Below are 21,408 nucleotides of genomic sequence, written 5' to 3' on the forward strand. Positions count from 1 at the left end.
ATTGTTGGAAAGCTGAGCTCAATTTCACTATCCACACCCAGGCCTGATTACTGCCAGACCTGTCGAATCCCTTAAATAAAGCCTGTCTGACAGTGAAGTTGGTTTAGATATCTCAAACAACAACACATCATGCCACCACCTAAAGAAATTCAAGAACAAATGAGGAAAAAGTCACTGATTTCTATTAGTCTAGAAAGGTTAACAAAGCCATTTCCATTTCTCCAGCAAACTACGGTGAGAATCATTGCCCACAAATGGAGAAAACTTGGAACAGTGGTGTTCCCCCCCAGGAGTGGCCGGCCTACCAAAATTACTCCAAGAGTGAACTCATCCAGAAGGTCACAAAAGAACCCAGAACATTGTCAGACCTGCAGGCCTCACTTGGCTTAGTTAAAGGCAGAGTTCAGGATTTAACAGTAAGAAAGAGACCGGGCAAAAATGGCATCCATGGGAGAGTTCCAAGGCCAAAACCAGTGCTGACCAAAAAGAACACAAAGGCTCTTCTCACATTTGCTAAATGACATCTTGATGATCCTCAAGACTTTAGGGAAAATATTTGGTGGACTAATGAGACGAAAGTTGGACTTTTCCTCTCCATTAGACTTACAAAGAATTTCTTAAAAAGATCATCATACCAACAGTCAAACATGGTGCTGGTAGTGTGATGGTCTGGGGCTGCTTGCTGCTTCAGGGCCTGGATGACTTGCTGTAATTGATGGAACCATGAGTTCCGGTCTCTAACAGAAAATCCTGATGGAGAATGTGCAGCCATCAGTTTATAACCACAATGATCCCAAACACACCAGCAAGTCCACCTCTGAATGGCATAAAAAAATAAAACAGGTTTTCAAGTGGTCAAGTCTGGACTTAAAACTGATTGAGATGCTGGAAAACCCTCCAACATGACTGAAATAAAACAATTCTGCAAGAAGAGTGGGCCAAAAATCCCCCACAGTGATGTGAAAGACTCACTGCCAGTTATTGCAAACACTAGCTTGCAGTTTTTGCTGCAGAGAGGGGCACAACCAGTTATTAGGTTTAGGCAATTACAATTTCACATAGGGCCAGGTAGGTTCGGACGGCTTTTTTGTCCTTTATAAATTAAATCATGATCATAAAACTGCATTCTGTATTTACTCGGGTGATCTTTTTCTAATATAAAAATTAGTTTGATGAGCAAACATGTTAAACATAAACCAGGAAGGGGAAAAATACTTTTACATGGCACTTGAAAACACTTGACTAAATCATACTTAGAATAGGAGTAAAAACCTGCCTAGTCAGCAGTAATGTACATCATGTTTACTAGTAAACTGCTGGTTTCTATAGTCCATTTATCAAGTCTGTTACAAGATGTTTCCCACAAAAAGAAAGCAATCAATATCCTGTATCCTACCTTAACATGATCAGGTTAAAGATTAATTTATTTTACTTAAAGAATTTGCATTTTTATAAACTTATCTAATCTAAATCCTGCACACTTACCCACAGATCTGGAGAAAAGGCAGCAATGTGATGAAAATGTTTCGTCTCAGTTGCCAGACGCAGATCCTTCTGTGGTCCTGCAGCCCCGGCAGTGTCAGCTTGATCTATTTAAAGTGTTTGCTCTGCCAGTGGAACATTGTAATCCTGTTAGCTTAGCCTTAATCCACGTTCACTTTCAGCGCATACATGCATGAGCACTGCTTGTGCAGCAGCGTATAAAAAGGCATGTGTTTACAAGACAGAAAATATGAACACACAATTTAATTGAGGGATTTTTTTCATTTTAATTTTGACAATGATCATCTGCCTCAGACAGTGTAAATAGTCTTAACGACAAAAAGAGTAGCCACCACCAACTAGTATAGAGACTCAACTTATGCTATGGGAATTTATTTAAACATTATTCTTTTAAATGTTTTAAAATGTTTTGCTTTATTTATAGTTGGACTGATGGATGTATGGGGTTGGATAGTTTTGTTTCTGCAAAGAAAAATGCTCTTTAAAGAGATAATAAAGACAACCTTGAACCTTGATGTAAAAAAAATCACATAAAAAAAGAGAAGCCAATACCAGCCAGTGTGGCCATGAAGTAGTTTATAAAGAAACTGACTGCTGAAAAAGTAAAGTTCACACCATCCTATCATTATAATTCAATAATGGGATTTTTTGATAAAATATATGACAGCCTTCGGCTCTATGATGGCAACCCACACCAACCAAAAAAGTCGATTACTTAGACGTCACCAAAATATTGCTTCATGATCTGAAAAGGACCAGGCATTTAAACTGATTTACACTGATGTAACTGAAACACTGATTTTAAATTTTCAATATCAAGTGGAGGCATCCATTGTTAAAAACTGAGGCCAATGCAGAGTGTCCAGCAGAGGCTGAACAACTGCGAGTCACATAAACACCCATAATAACATTTTTACAGCTGGAAAAAACATACTACAGCATAATTTGAAAAATGGCTTTGGTCAGAATGTCTTTATGAGCACACTCTGAAGAGGACTGAATTTTTTTAACTTTGATTTTAAGGATATAGATTATATATAACTGAGGGCATGGCTGATATGACATCAGGCCAGCAGGAGGGTTTGTGCCAGGGCCGGTTCTAGGCATGCATACATGAGGGGGCAGGTAGAAATGTGAAGGGGGCAGCATGCGTACACATCATGCTCCAGCATATTTTTTGTTGTTGTTGTCTGTGAGGTACCAGCAGCATCACTGCTACTGGTACAGGCAGGAGCAGCACTTTTAAAAGCTCTGAAAAATGGATGCATCGTGCAGAACTGAAGGAAACTTTAAGTCCAATGGCAAAATTGTGTTTCATGCTTCGCTGTCATGATCAGTTTGAGTTTGTAGAAAATAGATGCAGAAACGCACATGAAGCTCTTTATGAGCTGCTGAAAGCAGTGGGAATGGATGAGAGTAAAAGTTTTGTAAAAATTACTGTGATTATTATTATCATTACTATTATTATTATTATTATCATCATCAAACCACCTCAAACCAGCATGCAGAACTAGAGACTGGGTGGGGCTTTCTGTAGCAGGCATGAAAACGGGTCAGGGGTGAAAAACGTGAGAAGGATACAACCCCTCTAGGGGGGTCCGGGGGAATTCTCCCCTGTAAGAAAATTTTGAATATTTCATATTTAAAAGTGTCAATCTGGTGCATTTTGAGAGAAAAATCAAGCAGAATTACAAGACAGTATGAATGTATAATAAAGTATCTATCTATACATGGTCACATTATGCTTTATAAAAAATGAGACTGACAACTTCTCTCATGAAATGCGCAACAGAACAACTTTAATTTAGTCGCTCAGATGTGCAAATGGCCTGTCAGTATTATCATCAAATACAGACCCTGACAATGACAAGCCTCAGACCACATTTATGTATGACAGGCTGTATATGCTAACCAGCCAAGCCTCTCCATACACAGCTCACTGCGCAATCAGTGTTGCCAGATACAGCTGATAGTTTCCAGCCCAAAACTTGTCCAAAAACCGCCAGAGTGCACAAAACAGCCCAATAATCAATATTTAGTGCTTTTCTTTTGATGAACGAACAAAACTCCATAAAAGTCCACTGACAGCTTAAGTACACCAAAAATAACTCCTATAATGACAAGCAACAACAGTCAACCATCACAACATACTGATTTCAGGTGCATGACCACCACCTGCATCTCTATTCCTCCAAAAAACGGCAGATCTTATGAAGCTCAACAACATAACAGAATTAATCTGTATATTTCATATCATCAATACAGTAACTGGTTAGGGTTAAACACACACTCCACTTTCAGAGAGATAAATACACTTATCACAATTATTATAATTTACAGGAGACAGACATGACTGTATTATCTCACCTTTAGAGTTGGGGGTTGCTCCTTTAACACTGATGAAGAGCACAGAAACATCTGATCATAACATCTGTCTACATCAGCGTATGTGGCAGCTGGGTGTGCAGTTCAATAACATGAGGCTAATGCATAACTCCTCTCACCAGAATGTGTTGCTAGCTATAATGTAAAACACTGAAGCGTTCGACTTTTTGTTTACTTTATCAGGACCCCCACTCTTCCTACACAACAGGATGTTTTCCAGCTTCTTTATCGTCTTTATCGGTCTCCGAGAGTTTAGCTCTCTTGCAGACACACACGCACACACATATAAACACGCACGGCACGACATGCACAACCATCTCTCGCTCGCGCCCGCGCTCCCTCCAGTGAACTCTACAGGATACTCAGAGTGACTGACAGGTTACAGAAGCGCTGGGTGTTTCCTGGGAGGAGGGTCTATGCTGACTGCAGACAGTAGATCCCCGGACGGCTGTGTGCCACAGCACGGAGCGGAGTGGAGAGAGCGATGAGGAAGCTTGTGCCCTTTTCGGCGGATTTGGTTTGAGGGGGCAAGGCATTTGTTTGAGGGGGCGTTGCCCCCTCTTGCCCCTGCGTATAGCCAGCCCCGGTTTGTGCCCACTTCAGCTTCACCTTACATTGCAAAGCACATGGATACGCCTGTTTCTGGGTTTCTCACTGCCGAATCCATCTTGCAAAGCTCCCATCTGAACCGTTTGGGCCCGGTTAGAAAGTGACAGGGCCAATCAGCGACGAGGGGCAGTGCTTTCAGGTGCGGTGGAGTTGTGACGTAAGCAAGCAGCAACAAGAGACCTGTGAAATTATGGCGGAAGAGATTAGCGTGGATGCTGCTAAAGCACCAGTTTTATCAGAACTTTATAACATTTCTTTGTTAAAAGAAGAACAAAGAACCGCAGTGCGTTGTTTTCTTTTTTAAAACGACTAAAGTCATGTACTGACATGTCTGCATTGTTTATCTTATGCAGTTCTCTAAGGAGTTTACTCCTTCGGTAGGAGCGCACCTCGGTTTGGGGCTACAATGTGTTTTGTTGCTCTGATTGACCCGTAAAGATGTGACAGAGCGTCCAATCACCCTCCGAGTTTTTTTTTTTTTCAAAGGCTCTGCCCTTTCCCAAATGCTGTCTGTGAGTCGTTCATCAGATGGATGTGTGAAACACATCGTGCCAGGTTACCGTAAAACACCAAATAATAGCCCAGGCATTTATTTGTCTCAATCACTGAGCAGACCAGGTGTTTATTTGGGACCAGGCTGCTATTTGGAACAAGCATTTAATTCCTTTCTCACAAAAATCTTGCTTAGCAAAAATTGGAAAAATATGGTAAATGTAATCAAACGATTTATTTACACCAGTATGAATATCACTTTTACATTTTTAAGACAAGATTACAGTATCATAGTTATACTTTTGTCTTCCTCTGTCTACTCAACACTCTCTAAACACTTTAAATACTGGTAAGGAACTAAACAAACACAAAGTTGACGACAGACAGTTTAAAGTTAATGTCGTACTTTTTCATTTTTTAGCTGCACCGGGGTATGGCGCTGCTATCTCACTTGAGAAAACGAGCAAGGGACGGGGGTGCCCCAGCCAATGAGGAGGCTAGTACTCGCAGCCAATCAGGCTCAGGTCAGAGGAAGCGTTCCTATTGGCCGCTGTAGCTTCCGTATCTCAGCTCTGTGAGAAGTTGATTCAATGGCGGAATTACGGCGGTGTTCAGTAATACCCATCTGCAGCCGCGGCCACCGTACAAAACACGCCACCTACAAAACACGCCCACTTGTCTGGTTAGGTTTTGGGGTGGCTCATTGGGGTAGGCGTGGATTGTACGGAGCGGCTGCGGCTGCAGCTGCAGCTAGACCCTTCTCGCGGTGTTCGGTCCCGTGTAGGATTTGTTCATGATGAGATGAAGTGTTTTCTTGCCTGTGATTCGGCCGTTGATTTCAGTGGAAAAGCAGAGCAAAATCCCTCCACACCGCTTTTCCAACGTGAGTATACTATTCAGCGGACATTTTCACGCGTGAGGAGACACGTAAAGAAAGGGGCGGAGCTACGGAGCTCAAACAGGGAGAAGAACAGGAGGGGGAGTTTTGAGTTGATTTTATACGGTTCTCATCTCATTTCAGTCACATATCGGAGCTGTAAATAAATAACACCCGGCATTTATTTGGAACAGGCGTTTATTTGTTAAAATGTAGTGCCACACCCGGCGATTATTTGGTGTTTTACGGTAAGCTTCACCAGTGGTGTCTGAAAAAATTAGTTTGAGGCTGTGATTTCATCGTAACAGCCACAGGTTGGCCTTAAAGACGAGGTAACCATATGGCTGATGTTCACCTTTTTAAGGTACTTGCAAATAAGACAATACCCAAGTGTTTTACATCAAAGTGTTCAGGACAGTCTCAGCTTTATGAAAACTGGAGCCCATTTTTGTCCCAGAGGAGTGTGAAGATTTATTTATGTAAATGCAATCTTTGAAAATGGTGAATCTCTTGTGAAAACACCTTCACGCACGAATTGTTTTGGTGCTTAAAATAGGTTGACCAAAGTCATAGCTTCACAAAATTAGTGGAAAATATGAATAAAATAATAGGTAAGTGCAGAAAACAAGTCTGAAATAACATTTTGTCATATTGTTATTGAGCATAAATGTTGTCTGTCATTCTATTTTCACCATAATCACTGCTTCTCTGCATTTGTTTAAAGGCTTCTGCAACATTTAAACGCTTCGCCGCCATTTTCATTTTGAACTCTCTCCGCTCTCCCCTGTCTCTTGCCTTACCTCTCCAGCAAAAACTGTGGGAGGGAGGGCATTGGGGATTCAAGAGTTTAACTGGTTGAGAAGGTTAACGGACAAAGGATTCAACAAATTTGGATGTGCAAGTTGATGGACAAAAGATTCCTTCAATGACGCACAGTGAGAGGCAACCACATGTGCCCATTGCTTTCTTAATGGCCCTGTAACTCCGGCTGTGAATCACGTGAAATGGCAAGTGAGGGAGGAAGTGAAAGATGAGATTCTCCCATTCACAGAAGTGTTTAAACTTGCATTCGTACGACGTAAAATGACAAAGATAATATTAAAAACAGCAAAATTGCAACAGTGATTTTACACTTGCATAATAAAGTGATTAACCAATTTGCCTGGTATGCAGACGATCAATATCACGAACAATTTAGTCTTGCAGACATCCTTCTACTCATCTAAGTAAGAGTACTGAGTCTGACACTGAGCTTGGAGGCTAGCAGCGCCCCTTTAACAACTTTTACCCTCGTTTTGTCACAAACCTGCTTTTAATTAAAACTAGTCAGCAAATATAGCATACCTTAAGGGGTGAGCAGGAGTAATGTCACAAACAAGCCTGTTTTATGATTTTTTTTTTTTTTTTACATGAATCACAGAAGCTACTTTCAGTTTAAGAGCCAGTTTCCTTTCTTCTAGTTTTGTTGTTTTTTTTACCACACATTTATAGAGCCAATCTGGGAGCAAATAAAGAGCCGTTTGAGAGCTTAAAACCAGCACTTAGTACAGAGCTGAGCTAAATGATCCTGATCTGGATCATCACAATGAGTGAGGTCAAATAGGCAGCAGCTGTGCAAAAGCTATGTCAGGGGTTCCCGTGCCAAACTGTGATAAAAACCACCCAGACCTGACCTAGGTGTGTCATTGTTTCTCTGTGTGCTTTTCTAACTTTTTTTTTTTTTTTTTTTTTTTTTTTTTCATTTTGAACGGCTGGCACAACTGTACACAGCAGATAACTTGTATTTTGGTACAGAATCACTTCCTCTCCCTAATCTGGAGTTCTCTGACATGACGTCTTCCTAATCAGACTCTAAACTGAACCTTCAGAGATTTTTATTTTCCTAATGTGGTTACCTCCCTCCTTCTGTGTTGACATAAAGAAAGCCCAGTTTCCCTGTTTCATTTTCTTTTCCCTATAAAAAAATGTTATAAAAGTTCTCACAATCACTTCCTTTACTAATAAAGAGGAACAAAGTAGTGCAGAGCTGAAGGGGAATGCATACTGTTTGAGAAAAATGAGCCAAGGTGTAATTTTTTTTTTTTTTTTTTCATTTTAGAGGAAGCCAGCATACAAATCACCCGAAACTTGGTTGGGGTTTCAGAAGTTATTTTGGTGCATGTACCCTTAAAGATGGCTTCCTGTTTGACAGTGGAAACAGTGCTGTAGAATCATGCCATTTTGACACTAATAAACAGTGTGTGAGCTCAATCAAAGAGTAAAATACTGGGACTTAAATTCAGTGGCTGATTATTTATAAAATATCTAAATTTGTTGGTCCTGCAGATGTGTTAGTAAATCAGCCAAAGGTGCACTGTTCTACCACAAAGGCTTTAAAAGCTCTTTTTTTGAAGCACGCCAGTCCTTTGTTGTTGATATTCAGGTTTTTTTTGGACAATCCCTTGATTGTTTTTAAGGCATTATGTATGCTACAGATGAGTTTATTTCTGTTTGTAACTAGGAATGGTGAATAAACATGGTGAGCAGTAGAGAAGGATGGGCTGCCTGCTTTTATACATCAATATGAGAAGATAAGGTGAGGTAGAAAGAGCTCTAAAGATTCATTTTTACCAAGCAGTCCAGTTTGGTGCAGTTCAGCTCAGTAAACCCTGATATTGCATGTGTTTCTACAGACATCTGTACCCTTAAGGCTCATTTATGCTCTTCATCTGAAACACATGCAGACACAGCTTACAGATGCAGACCAAACATTGCAAAAACACAGCTAATCATGGAAGCAGCGTTGAGCAATGTAGTCAACAGTTCAAGCAACAAAATAATGGCAGAACTGTCTGAGGAAATGTTGCGAAATATGTCTTGCATCCAATTCTTTGTCAAAAGGGCACCTGGACTCGGTTGAGGTTCTTGACGAAGAATTTGATAACTACATAGACATAATGTCCTGCAATAAAAAGAAAGCCCACTTGGAGTTTGCAAAGAACTCAAGTGAAAGCCAAGCAGGCTTTCATGTATTTTGCACTTCTATCTGGCCGCTGTGCCATAAAGCCCAGATCAGTGGAGGGCCGCAGTGATGGTTGTCCTTTCAGGAACTTTGTCTCATCTCCACCCAGATCTCTGCAGCTCAGTGACCATCAGGTTCTTGGTCACCTGTCTTACTAAAGCCCTTCTCCCCCCATTGGTCAGACAACCAGCTCTTGGATGAGTCCTGGTTGTACCAAACTTCTTCCATTTGAGAGTTCTGGAGGCCACTGTGCTCTTCCTTTGACCTCATGGCTTGGCTTTTGCTCTGATATGCATTGACAGATAGGAGGCCCTCTATAGAGAGGTGTGCACCTTTTCAAATCAGGTCCAGTTTAAAAAATAAAGCATAAAACAACAGAAGACTTCTGTGAAGGTTAAGAAAATTTCCAGACCTGCTTGTTCACTCCTGATCCTTGCAATAGGAAGTTTTCCTGTAGTTTGTCTGCCAGTCAACCAGGGTAGGAGGGAAAAAAAACTAAAATGGCTGTCTGAGGCGGCAGACCCACGCCTAAGCAGCGCCACCGAGGAACTCACACTCCCATTGATTACTATGGTGTTCAAAATTTCGAAGTCCGACAAAAAAATGAAAGGGTGCACAGATCATCACCAAAATCTAACAGATTCTTCCCTTTCATTATCCCAATATTCCCTGAAAGTTTGGTGAAAATACAACTTTCCATTCTCGAGTTATCTTGTACACATACAAACAAACAAACGAACAAACAAAGATACAGAACCCTTTACATAACCCCCTGCCGATTTCACCGGCATGGGTAATTAAGATGAAAAGCCCTGCTATTTGCATTCACACCTGCAGCTCACCTGGTAAAATTCAGGACATTTTCAAGAGTTTTGTGCAAGTGTGAATAAAGTTTAAGCTGAATTCATATCAAATCTGACTTGTGAATGGTATCAGCCCTCTCGTCCACTTCTAAGAAATAAAGGAATTAAGAAATCAGCAAATATTTACCTGCTGTATCGCTTTAATTTTCTGTAAACATCATGTGAATTTTCTACCTTCATACAGTGCCTCAAAAGCAATAAAAAACACATTTAATTCTTGGTAAATAAATGCAATTTAGGCCCTATGGTCCCATGTAACTACACAGTTTCAATAATCTATGTAATATGAAAAATAAAAAAATATCAAGCTTTACTTTTTACATGCAGAAGTAGATACATCATATGACATAAAATGTATTGCATCAATAAAATCATAAAAACAGTTGGCAAACAAAAAATAAAAGTGAGATTGTGATAGAATATGGCATTTAGCTGCACTCGAGGTTTTATATTTGAAGTATCCAGGAGTTATAATTATGTTGATAACATAAGACTTATACATTATGGCATTAAGATTTGTTGAAGGATTACTAATGTAAAGATTCTGATGGCCTTTGTTAAACTACTGAGTACAGCTTTGCGCATTCAGCAAAAGTCTTTAACTGTTAAAACAATAACTACATGTTTTTTTTACCTGGGGATTTAAGAATGCTGCATACAGCAATGCAAACCCCAAACAAACCCCACACTGCAAACATAAAACATACAAATGGATAAAAAAGAACAAATCACAGAAGTTGAAAATAGTCAAGCTCCTAAGCAATGTTCTCTTCACTCTGAGCCAGTATATCTTTGATGTTGGAATACAACGCTACATCCTCACCTTCCCCATCATCTATCACACACTCCTTCATTCTCTCTCCTGTCATCTCCTCTTCCTCTTTACCCTCTTCACCTTGTCTGACCTTTGCATCTCCTCTTTTGATTTCAGCGTAATCTGTGTCTGTGCTTTCTTGTGGCGCCCCTGCCTCTTCGGAACTTCTCCTTTTGATCCTGGAGAAATCCAGGTTGGAATAATCCACATCTGCTTTCCCTGCTGCCTCGCCTTCTCCTCCTCCTTCTGGGGCCTCATGGTCGATGGCGTGATGATTTTCCACTGCTTGACCAACCTCTATCTGTCAGATACAACACAGAAATGTTAACAAAGGTTTATCAGCCGCTATTACATTGATAAGCATTTATTTATACACCGTCTGTGCCGACTGCAGGGGAAATTAGCATCCAACAATAATTTAGCATCCAACACTGAATTCACAGAAATCTGATATAAATTTAGCACAAAAAGTGAGTAAATTTGTGTTTGGTAGATTGGCAGTAAATCTTATACGGTCTGAAAGCCTGTTAATATCCTGTTTCCTGTTTGGCATTGGCAGAAAAAAATTAGGAAAATTTTCATGGGCACAACCCACACTCTCAGCTCTGCTGCTCATCCCACAAAGACATGTTCCTTACAAATGTGGCACCATTTTAAAGAGAAATAAAAAGGCATCAAATGATATACAATTTACTGACAGGAAGAATTGTTACAACAAAGAAATAATCTACCAAACACAAATTTACTTACTTTATGTGCAAAGTTTATATTTACCAAACAATATTGTGTTTTATTTAGTTGTGTAAAACTAAAATGTAGATTTGATAACTGGTTATCAACAAAACATGGCTACTTCACCAATGATGTTGCAATATTTTATTTGTTTTATTTCACACGCTCATATCAAAATTGAGTGGCTTAATGTTAAAGACGGTTTCATGATCAACTTTTTTTTACTGCTTGAAAAAACTCATTAAAAATGTATTATTATCTGAGTAATTTCACCATATTAATGACATTATTTTCATGTTCAAGGAAACAGGTTTTAAATTTAACTACTGTTGAAATGAATCTAAAATGTACAAGAAAAACAAGTTGCAGCTTATTGGTCAAACTATTTTAAAACTATAATTTTTTTATTTTAAAGAGCCAGCCATGATGAAGAGACGGGTCAGTGGAAAGCCCTGCTGTGGCAGTAAAGTTATCTGAATCTAAATGTAACAACCATATTTTATGGCTGATTTTAGCCCATAGAGGAACCGGTGTTTGCCATTATAGCTGCACTGCTTTTTATCTCAGTGCAATGTTTCAGTTTCACCACTAGGTGTCACTAAAGTTTCAGCTCCTATATTTCACAGCTCTAACTAATGCAGCGATCCCTAAAGTGGGGCTCGTGACCCCTAGAGGACGACCAAAACAATGACAGGGGCATCAGAAAGTCTGAATAAAAATGCACCATGGTTTGTCTTTCTCTACCAAAGAACGATAGAATAGTTTTGAATTTCATTAGTTTTTATTTTTATTCTGTTTTCTCTTTTTGTTTTCAATTTTAGTTTAGTTTTTCCTCTGGTTTGCTAGGTTAGTTTTGATTTTGCAAAAATGCTTTGTTTTAGTTCAATTTTAATCAGTTTTTAGTGTTTGTTTTTTCAATAATATGAACCATAAGGGGCAGGAAACATCATCTATTAATTAAATACACTCAAATAAGCTACTTTTCACTCCTCACTTATTTGAACATGTCAGTCAGTGTGCTGCTGTCAAAGACAAAAACTAAGGAGATTTTTTCCTTAGCTTTGTTTTATTTTAGTTAGTATTGTAAACACACAATAAAGTTTGTGTTTATGCCTCATTTCATTTTTAGTTTACAATTAGTCGTAAAGCTAAAATGCCTTTTAAAAGATGGCCTTTTTTGAGAGATGGGACAGTGTGGACAGTGTGGAGTCAGCCCCATTCTCGCCTCCCTCCACAGCTCAATGTTCATTTTAGAATTCACTTTAAAATTTCATGGATTGTTCTGAAACTGTTCAACAGATCAGCCCCCCAGTACATTTCTGACCCTTTAGCAGTTTACACCCTGTCCACACCTTTGAGATCTGCTCATCAGCTCCACCTTGTTCTCCCAAAGACCAGATTAAAAACCTGAAGGGATTGGGTGTTTTCTGTTCTGTCTCCTAAACTGTGGAATAGCTGCGTCTGGAATTCAGAATGTCCCCCACCCTACCCACTTTTAAATCGCATCTTTAAACATCTTCCTATTCATCAGCTTGAGAGCAGCATGTGTATTTTATTTTCTCAAAACTTGCTTTCATTTGTTTTTATTGCTTCTGTGTTTTATATTATTTCAGTCGCTTCTAAGTTTTTATGTATTCGATGGAGTTTTTATGTCTTGTATAGTTTTGTGTTTTTATAAAAGTGTTTAGTTCCTGTGAAGCACTTTGGTTTAAGTTATGTTTTTAAAATGTGCCATATAAAAAAGTTGAGTGGGATTGGAATAGTTTTACTTAACTAAAAGTATCTGAACATTTAAGTTTTAGTTGGTTTTTAGTTTTACTAAACAACAATAACCTTGCTACCAAATTATGGGGAAATTTGTAGACTTCTGTTTCAGTATAGGGCTTACATTGAATCTACACCTCATTACTTCTCAAACAAAGACAAAAATATGAGTCATAGCTCGCCCTTAGCTTTATAATGGATATTAAAGAGAGCCACACTCTCTCCTTTAGTCAATCCTATAATGTGAGATAGGTGTTTCTTTGTGTACTGATGTGCTTATGTATTGATGTGTATGGTGGTGTGTGGGGAATGGAGGGGACCTGACAGAAAAAGTCTGGGACCCACTGAACGGTTGTGTTGTAAGCTCTGTTGTATGAAAAGGTTACCAGTGGATCTTCTTGACTTGTCACCATCTCCAGATCTTCAGCAAAATTCCCATAGATCTTTGTTTTTCTCCTGCAGAGTAGAAGCAGCAACATTAACATCCAAATATCAGCCAAAGATGATAAAATCACATTCAAACATTTTTTTTTAACATTTTACAATACTAATAATAAATCATAAAGCAAGGTGTACAGCTTCAAACATATTTTCTAACTATTATGCATGGAGAAAGCCTTGAAATTAAGATATACAACATCAAAAAAGGACAAAGCATGAATGCAACATGAGCATACCTGTGGCATTTTCTCACCAAACAGCAGGTGATTGCAGAGAGGAGAGCGCCGATCAAAAAGGCGATGACAATCTCTAGCCGTGTCACAGCTCTGATCAATCTCTTGTATAGTTCTGGAGACGAGATCAAAAAATATGCCAAACAGGGTCAGTCTATGACAGCACTGTACTTTCTGAACTATGGGTGTCTAAATAAAAAAGAGGTTTAAGGACAGAGCATGCAGAAGTTGTGCAGGTACCTTCATCTTCTTGTGTTGCTTTCATTATGAAGAGTGTCTTTTTTACTTCTCCATATTTATTTCTGCTAACACAGTCAGTCCCATTGCCATTCTGGTTTTTAACAGGCAGGATGAAGGTGCTGTTGACTGTGTGGTTTAACTTGGTGGTAATGACAGTGAAGTGTGTGTGGTTCTCTAAAAGAGGCCATTTGATAAACGGCAAGGGATCCCCTTTGCTGATGCACATGCAGGTCAGGACCTTTAGGTCATTTTTGCAGCTAGAGCTTTGCAAGATCTTTGGACGGGCTGCAAAAAGCACAAAATCATACATACATTAAGATGGAGTTGATAGAAAATAACAATAGTTTTTGTTTGTTTAAGGTTGAACAAAACAATATACACTAAGTTCCTCCAGAGCTCTCATTTTAAACTCATTCAACCAATAATATTTCATTCTTTTTAAAGTTGAAGATTCATTTTCTTCAGGAGCAAAACCGGCCCTGTAGACAGAAAGGTAAATAGATTTTGCTGAAAAGCAGAACAACCACCTATAGTGCCTTTAGTCTTCATCTTATTCATCTCAATTGCATTAAATTAAAGAATACCCACCAGGAAATGTCAGAGCTCCCTGTACAAAATCAGGGTTGATAAAGTTAGATGACATTTTGTTAGAGATCAAGAACAGGTCTCTTATCTAGAGCTCTCTGTTTACAGAACAACGACTTTCAGTTCCTTAGATGCAAATTGTCTGTGCAGATTCTTGGTGCTGTGTACTTACGGTTCACTGTTACCTTTACTTCCTCCTTCAGGATTTTTTTGAGGTGTTTTGCTGTACAAATGTACAGTCCAGATTGTTCGGGTTTCACTGAAGAGATGACGAGTGTGGCTGATCTAGTGTCGTTGGCCAGGTGTTTGGTTGAGCCGTTTTTAGTCCATGCAACATTAGACAGAGGGAAACTGTCGACACTGCAGGCCAGGTTCAGAGTATCACCCGTACTCACATCTCTCTCTCCAGTGATTTCAAGTTTCTTGACATCTTAGAGAGAAAACATTTGTAGAATCATTATTCACACACCGCCTTAATAAGTCAGAGAATAAGAGCCTTCTCATTGACTCTCTGCTGGTATACATTAGTTTTATTATACAGGTTTATTCTTCAAGGTATTTAAGTCAGCATGACAGGACCAGAAGTTCAAAGAGGGTGTCTAATAAAGACAAAATGTTATAAGCACATGGTCATCTGTTGAAAGCTGTGACCAAGCTGTGTCTATGGTAGGAAACAAAGCCAAGAAAAGGTGCAAAAATGTACAGTATGTGAGCGTTTCTGCATAAGATAAGGCCTTCCCTTGATGTCCTGTATGATAACTTCTGCTTTTTGCAGTCAAAAATGTCGCCTTATGTTTACAGCTTGATATGAATAAAGTCCCTGCAGCTCATGTATTTTGATAATTAATGTACAGGGTTGGCTTTTTAAAAGCTCATCCATGATGACATCAGAGCTGAGAGTTTTGAACCAAATAGCAAAACTGGGATGTGGCTGAGTGACTGGCATGTAAATGCATAGTAGCTATTTTAAAGGAGACTGAAGGCCAACTTCAGCACCATTTCCTTTCTGTTACTAGACTGACTGAAAGTTAGCACTCTTTCACAACCTGTTTGGTTTAGTTGATGCTAAATTGAGTCTTTCTGTCAAACCAAGTTGGTTTGTTTGTGAACCCTGATACCAACTGAACAGCCACACAAAGATTACTTGAAAAGCTGGGTCTCTGTCTGCCTTTATTCAGACTCTGGTGCATTTAATTTGCACGGCAATAAAAGCAGCTGCTTTAGCCAGTGAAATGTGTTAAAATCCACAGGCAGACCTTAAAGGAACCCTGCATGATCAGACAAGTTCATCTTATCAGATAGATATGTGTATCTCTTATATGTATATTCAACCAAGTAACTCTCTAGATGTCTGCATTTTAAGCAAATTAGTAAAATAGGTTTTGTCTGCTCTGAGGCAGCCAAAATTATATTTGCAAAAACATGATAAAGCAGTTCTTAAGTAGTTTTTCCAAAGGTCTTTTGATAAGAAAAGCATGCGTAGGTCCTCTTGAGGACTTGATTGCAGTTTGTCACTTTTTCTTCTCTCTTGGGTTCTGGGTGGGCTCTGCTTTTTTAGGTACGTGTAGGGGGGCTCCAGTACTCATTACTTTTTTCGTTATAACGAGTAATGTAACGTGTTTGTTTTACATTTTAAATAATCAGTTATTAGTCACTTTTATTACCTCCACCAAGGAGGTCATGTGATTGGCACGGTTTGTTACTTAGTTAGTTTGTTAGCAGCGTAACTCAAAAAGTTATGCTGTTACGAATTTTGATGAAATTTTCAGGAAATGTCATAAATGGCATAAGAAGAACTGATTAGATTTTAGGAATGATCAGGGTCACCGTCTAGATCTAGGAATTTTTTAAAGGATTCTTTACTATTGGGAGATAGGGCTAATGGCGGAAGTCTGTGCTCTCTGGTGCTTTTCTAGTTATGAAAGTAATCTGTTACTAAAAGAAAAATATGTCCTTTTTTACAACCAACAAGTGGAAAGAGTGGTTAAAGAGTTTTGATATTTAGTAAAAGTACTCTAACGTGTGAGTTTTAGAGAACGGTAATGCAGTAACATAACCAATCAATTTTCGCATTAACGCAGTAATCTAACAAGTTAATTTCAAAAGTAATGCTACCCAACACTGCAGCAAAACGCGCTGCTAGGCTGAAACAGGCGTGAAACAGCTGAAACTACAAAAATACAGCAGTGGCCAGATGACATCACACTACCAGATGGTGTCTTGGTGAGTTTTTAAGTTCAAATTTACTCAAATGCAGATATCTAGTGAGTAAATTGGTTCAATTTACATATAAGAGTTATAAATATCTATCTAATAAGATGAACTTGTCTGATACTGCAGGGTTCCTTCAAGGATCCTCATAAACAATATCATAAGTGTTACTTTTATTGTCATATATCGAGCCGCTGTTTATATGAAAATATTGCAAAAGTAAAGACCTTCCTGCATTTCCCACACATAAGTAGATTTTACCACTCTCAGGTATGCCTTCATGAACAGTATATTAATTTGTTCATTTAGGAGAAAACATCAGTTGATAAGTGGACTTTTGCTCTCTCTGTGACAAAAACGCATTACTGCGGACCACACTCAGTGCAGCCCTCTTATAAACAAACTGGTTGTTTTGGGATTTTTCCAGTTAAATGTCATCTTCTTTCTTTTTCTTTTTCTTTAAATTTTAACTTTATATATTATGTAATTTTGGTAACGTTATGACATATATTTAGATTATTTTCATACATGACATAATTACTGTTATGTTTCCTCAAATGATTTGTAGATCAGATCATTGGGTCGAAAACTGAAAAAACAGATTTCAGTTTTTTGTACCAAATCTAAAAGGTCATAAACTGTAGTAAAGACTACAGTAAAAATTATTCTACTTTATAAAGTGTAAGCATGTTTTCCCCTGAAATATTTAGTGTATATTTATTTTGCAATCACAACCGGCAATGAACCTGATAGTAGTTGATATCGGGCAGTTTTGTTTTATTTGTAGAGTTTTGTGTTTTATGTGTCACAAGCAGAGGTTATGAAACCAGAAGAATAAAACACCCCTAAAAATGTGGGCAAAAACTGATCCAGTCACAGAAAGCTCTAACCTAGATCAAGTCTAAGACAATAAAATAAAAATTTGACTTATGAAAAGTCATGAAATATTGATTTTTACTCACAGGTCACATTGAGAGTCTGCGTTTCCGCTGTGGTTGTTTCATTTGTGAAGCTGACCTGACAGGTGATCCTCCCGCCGTGGTGCGTAGCTGAAGAGTTAAATGTTAGTTTTGAGCTATAACGCGTATTGGATGTGTTTCCTGTGATTGGAGTGTCATTTTTTCCTGATCCTTCCCATGTCCAGGTAAATTTAGGAGCAGATCCAGAGCAGAGGCCAGGAGCGGTGCAGGTCAATGTTGTTTGTTGTCCCTCTGTCAAAGGAGGAATCTTCAGGCTGGGCCGCTGACTCAGATCTACAATGAAGATGATGAAGCATACTGAAGAATTTACATCAGTGTGATATTAATTCTAAGGGGAATGAGTAAAGTAGACTTTAGGATGACTGTTTACTTCAAGTTTGTAGCCATCATGGCCAAGGTTTAGTCTAGAAAAGCCAGTCCTGCTAGATTTAGATTCTTCTCTTCCATCTCCCTTTGGATGATTTGACATTTGTTTTTTAATATCCGTGACTCATGTGGATGGTTAGCAGACATTAGTAGAGCTACTGTTACAACTCTCTGGATATCTAACTGGACTACTGTCCTTGTCCCATTATACAAGCACTGGGGAAAACTGATTTATCAATGCAAGTATGTCTGACGCCAATACAGTAGGAGGCACACCCTTTCAGCTAGTTATGATTGGACGTCTTCTGGCCGACCATGCAAACAGCTACAACTAGCAAACAGTGGAAACATGGACAATTTTACACCTCTCTACATTTTGGATTTACATTATGAAGACTGCACATCAGTTACCATTACTTATAATCTGACGTTTAATTGTTAATAGAGTAAAAATAATTGAATAAGAATTAAAAACAGAGATGCCAAGAAAACAAAAGACAACCTTGCAAGTTCAGTGACTTAAGAATTGTCCCTGAACACTGTCACAATAAAAGCATTGTGTGAAAATGGGATTAGAGTCTCCAAATAAACAAACTATTAAAGCTTTTACTTTGAAAAACACAGCTTTTGATGAACTGACAGGCATAACACACTCCAGCGCTGTAAAATCTGACTCCAGCACACAGACGATTTTCTGTACCTGTCAGATTATGAATGGGTGTTCAGTGGATTCAAAGTGAACTACGCTCACGGGCCGGGAGACTAGTTAGGGTTGAGGGAGAGCTGAATGGAGCAATGTACAGAGATCTTCAATGAAAACCTGTTCTGCAGCACACAGGACCTCAGACAGGGCTGAACGTTCTCCTCCCAAACATGACAATGAGCTTAACCACACAGCCAAGACAACACAGGAGTGGCTTAGGGACAACTCTGTGAATATCCTGGAGCGGCCCGGCCAAGAGCCCTGACTTGAGAGTAGGAGGTAGACATGGATTTAGTGCGATGTTGTTTTCAGATGTTTTCTATGTAAGGGGAGTCCAAACTTTTTTCAGTGAGGGCCACATACAGAAATATATCATTAGCCTCACAGCACAAATACCTTAGTCATATTTCAGGGTATTAGAAAAAAAAAAAAACATATTTTGGCAAACAAATAGGACATTTTTATACTGTAACAGTAAGTTTTACCAGATGTGCAAACAAGTTCCTTAAAAAGAAAAGCCACAACAAGGACTGCATAACAAATAAAAATGACTTAACAGATAATAAAGATAATGGTTAATAGAAGATTTAGGCCTATAGTAACAATGGACAGTAACATGCACTCTGGTTGGAAGAGGATATATGGGCAAGAATGTACAATGAATCAGCAGTGTAAGGAGGATGGAGTTAGCCAGATGGCACAATTTGGCAGAAAAAAAAAAAGACTTAGGCAATTATGTTAGGAGGCTATTCATATACGGGTGGTGGGGCCACTTTCATATACCTCACCTTGAGTACTGTATATTAGAGTTAGTAAAACCAGTCTATGGTAGGTTGAGATATTTAGTTAATGGTTGGCAAGACAAAAAGCTGATCATTTTTAGGACTGTGGGGATGCCATGTTCAGCCCTGGCTACCTCTGGCTCTGCCTCTGTAATACTACTGGTACTGTTATTTGCTGCCGTAAGTAATAAAAGCATTATAAATCAAGAGATCTCTATCATTTTGGTTGCCAATGGGTTAGCCATATACCGCATTGTCTCAATTTAGATAACAAACAAAACATCAATAAATCCCAATCAAAAATTGACTACTGGTCGCCATAGTTTTGACACCCCTGCTCTATATGTTTGTGTTGTATGCCTGTAACTCAGCTGTCTACTCAGAGTAATTTATGTTTTTTTTAAAGACTTATTTTGGGCATTTTATGCCTTTCTTGACAGAGGAGGACATTGGACAGAATCGTAAACGGGTGACAGAGTTGGGAGAAACATGCGGGAAAGTGCAACAGAGTAATTTATGTTTTGCCTGTTTTCAGCCTTGTTTAAATTTCCACAGGTCAACCAAAGAGCCAAACATTATAGCAATGAGAAAAGCATGCTGCAGTGGTGCTTCATACCTTTAACAGTGAGAGTTGCTCTGCAAATGTTTGTTGTTCCATTCAGCGGTATGAGCTGATATGATCCAGAGTCAGACTTTCTGAGGTCATTGATAACAATGCTGCAATTCCTCCGACTCAGATCACGCTCCAGCAGTGACACTCGTCCTCTGAACCCAGGCCGAGTCTCTGGACTGGAGTTGTTTAAGCGGAGAATCGCATCGGAATCAGTGCAGTTCTGTTCACATTTGTACCAAACTGCAGATCCCAGAGTGAAGCCAGAATCATCAGATAGATAACACGGTATCACAGCACAGAGTCCAGCCTCTGCTGTTATTTCTTTTGTTTTTTCTGGCGATGCACCTGAAAGTAAAGCAAGAAGGGAGATTACAAACAGATGTGCATAGATAATGTTTGCGCCTCGTGATACAGTACTGACTAAGAACAACTACTTGTACAAGAAACAAAACTGGCATGTGGCTAAACTCTAAGGTTAAATAACTGTTTTCATCAACTGTTTCCTGATGCATGAGGCTGATATGGCTTTAGCCAGTCATAGTGTCTTCTTCCCCTCTTATTACAACAACCAGTAATGCATGTTTTATAATGACTTAACAGAGTATTATTGTTAAAAAAAACAATAAAATGTATTCAGAAATGTATTAAACATTTTTAGTTTTGCAAGTCATGCAATTTTGTTGCAAGAAAGAAACACATCAGCTCGTCTTATCTGAGCAAATTTTCAAAAGGTGCATTAAAGCTTCATACTGTACCTCCATAAGCATGGTGTCTCCTCACACTGAAGAGCAGGGTCGTCCAAAGAAGAATAAACATCCTTTTCGGGTGTTTTAGACAGCTGATTCCAAAAACTCACTCCTTAAGCTCTCGATAACACTTGAAAAATGTTTAACAGACAAAGGGGAAGTTTGGTTTACTGAACTGGGCACAGAGAGTCGTCAGAGCTGAGAGTGCAGCGTCAATACAGGATGTTTCATGTTCACTATTTTTATATGTGAAAGTATTTGAATACTGCTTTCCCCAGAGGCCACAGCATGGGTGAATGATGGCAGCTCAGCAAGAGATCAGCAATATAAGTCACAGATCTTTGCATATCAATCTTCTCCTTCGTAGATTATTAGAGGTTGTAACCAGTCTTATTACCAGACTTAAATGAAATAAAACTTTAAGGATGCTGTAAGAGTCAACGCATGTTAGCCGGTAGATTCAAGAAT

General features: G+C 38.9%; 1 protein-coding gene across 1 annotated transcript; it reads right to left on the reverse strand.

Moving 5' to 3' along the window:
* Positions 1–9,863: 9,863 nt before the first annotated feature.
* LOC121513210 (sialic acid-binding Ig-like lectin 5) lies at positions 9,864–21,128 on the reverse strand. Its single transcript, XM_041792801.1, has 8 exons — positions 20,950–21,128; positions 20,198–20,539; positions 17,713–18,003; positions 14,712–14,969; positions 13,955–14,239; positions 13,718–13,829; positions 13,427–13,496; positions 9,864–10,845 (listed from the first exon to the last, which is right to left on the reverse strand). Exons 1-8 carry the CDS (start codon positions 21,008–21,010, stop codon positions 10,486–10,488), a joined length of 1,779 nt encoding a protein of 592 aa, XP_041648735.1. The 5' UTR covers positions 21,011–21,128; the 3' UTR covers positions 9,864–10,485.
* Between the last annotated feature and the right edge of the window lie 280 nt (positions 21,129–21,408).

This window comes from Cheilinus undulatus, linkage group 8 (assembly GCF_018320785.1).
Source record: "Cheilinus undulatus linkage group 8, ASM1832078v1, whole genome shotgun sequence".
In the NCBI taxonomy this organism is placed as follows: Eukaryota; Metazoa; Chordata; class Actinopteri; order Labriformes; family Labridae; genus Cheilinus; species Cheilinus undulatus.

Coding starts and splice junctions, on each gene's coding strand:
- LOC121513210 (XM_041792801.1), bottom strand. CDS start 21,010: ATGTTTATTCTTCTTTGGACGACCCTGCTCTTCAGTGTGAGGAGACAC. Junction 20,540..20,949: donor GAGACACCATGCTTATGGAG/GTACAGTATGAA, acceptor CTTTACTTTCAG/GTGCATCGCCAGAAAAAACA. Junction 13,830..13,954: donor AGCAACACAAGAAGATGAAG/GTACCTGCACAA, acceptor TCTCGTCTCCAG/AACTATACAAGAGATTGATC.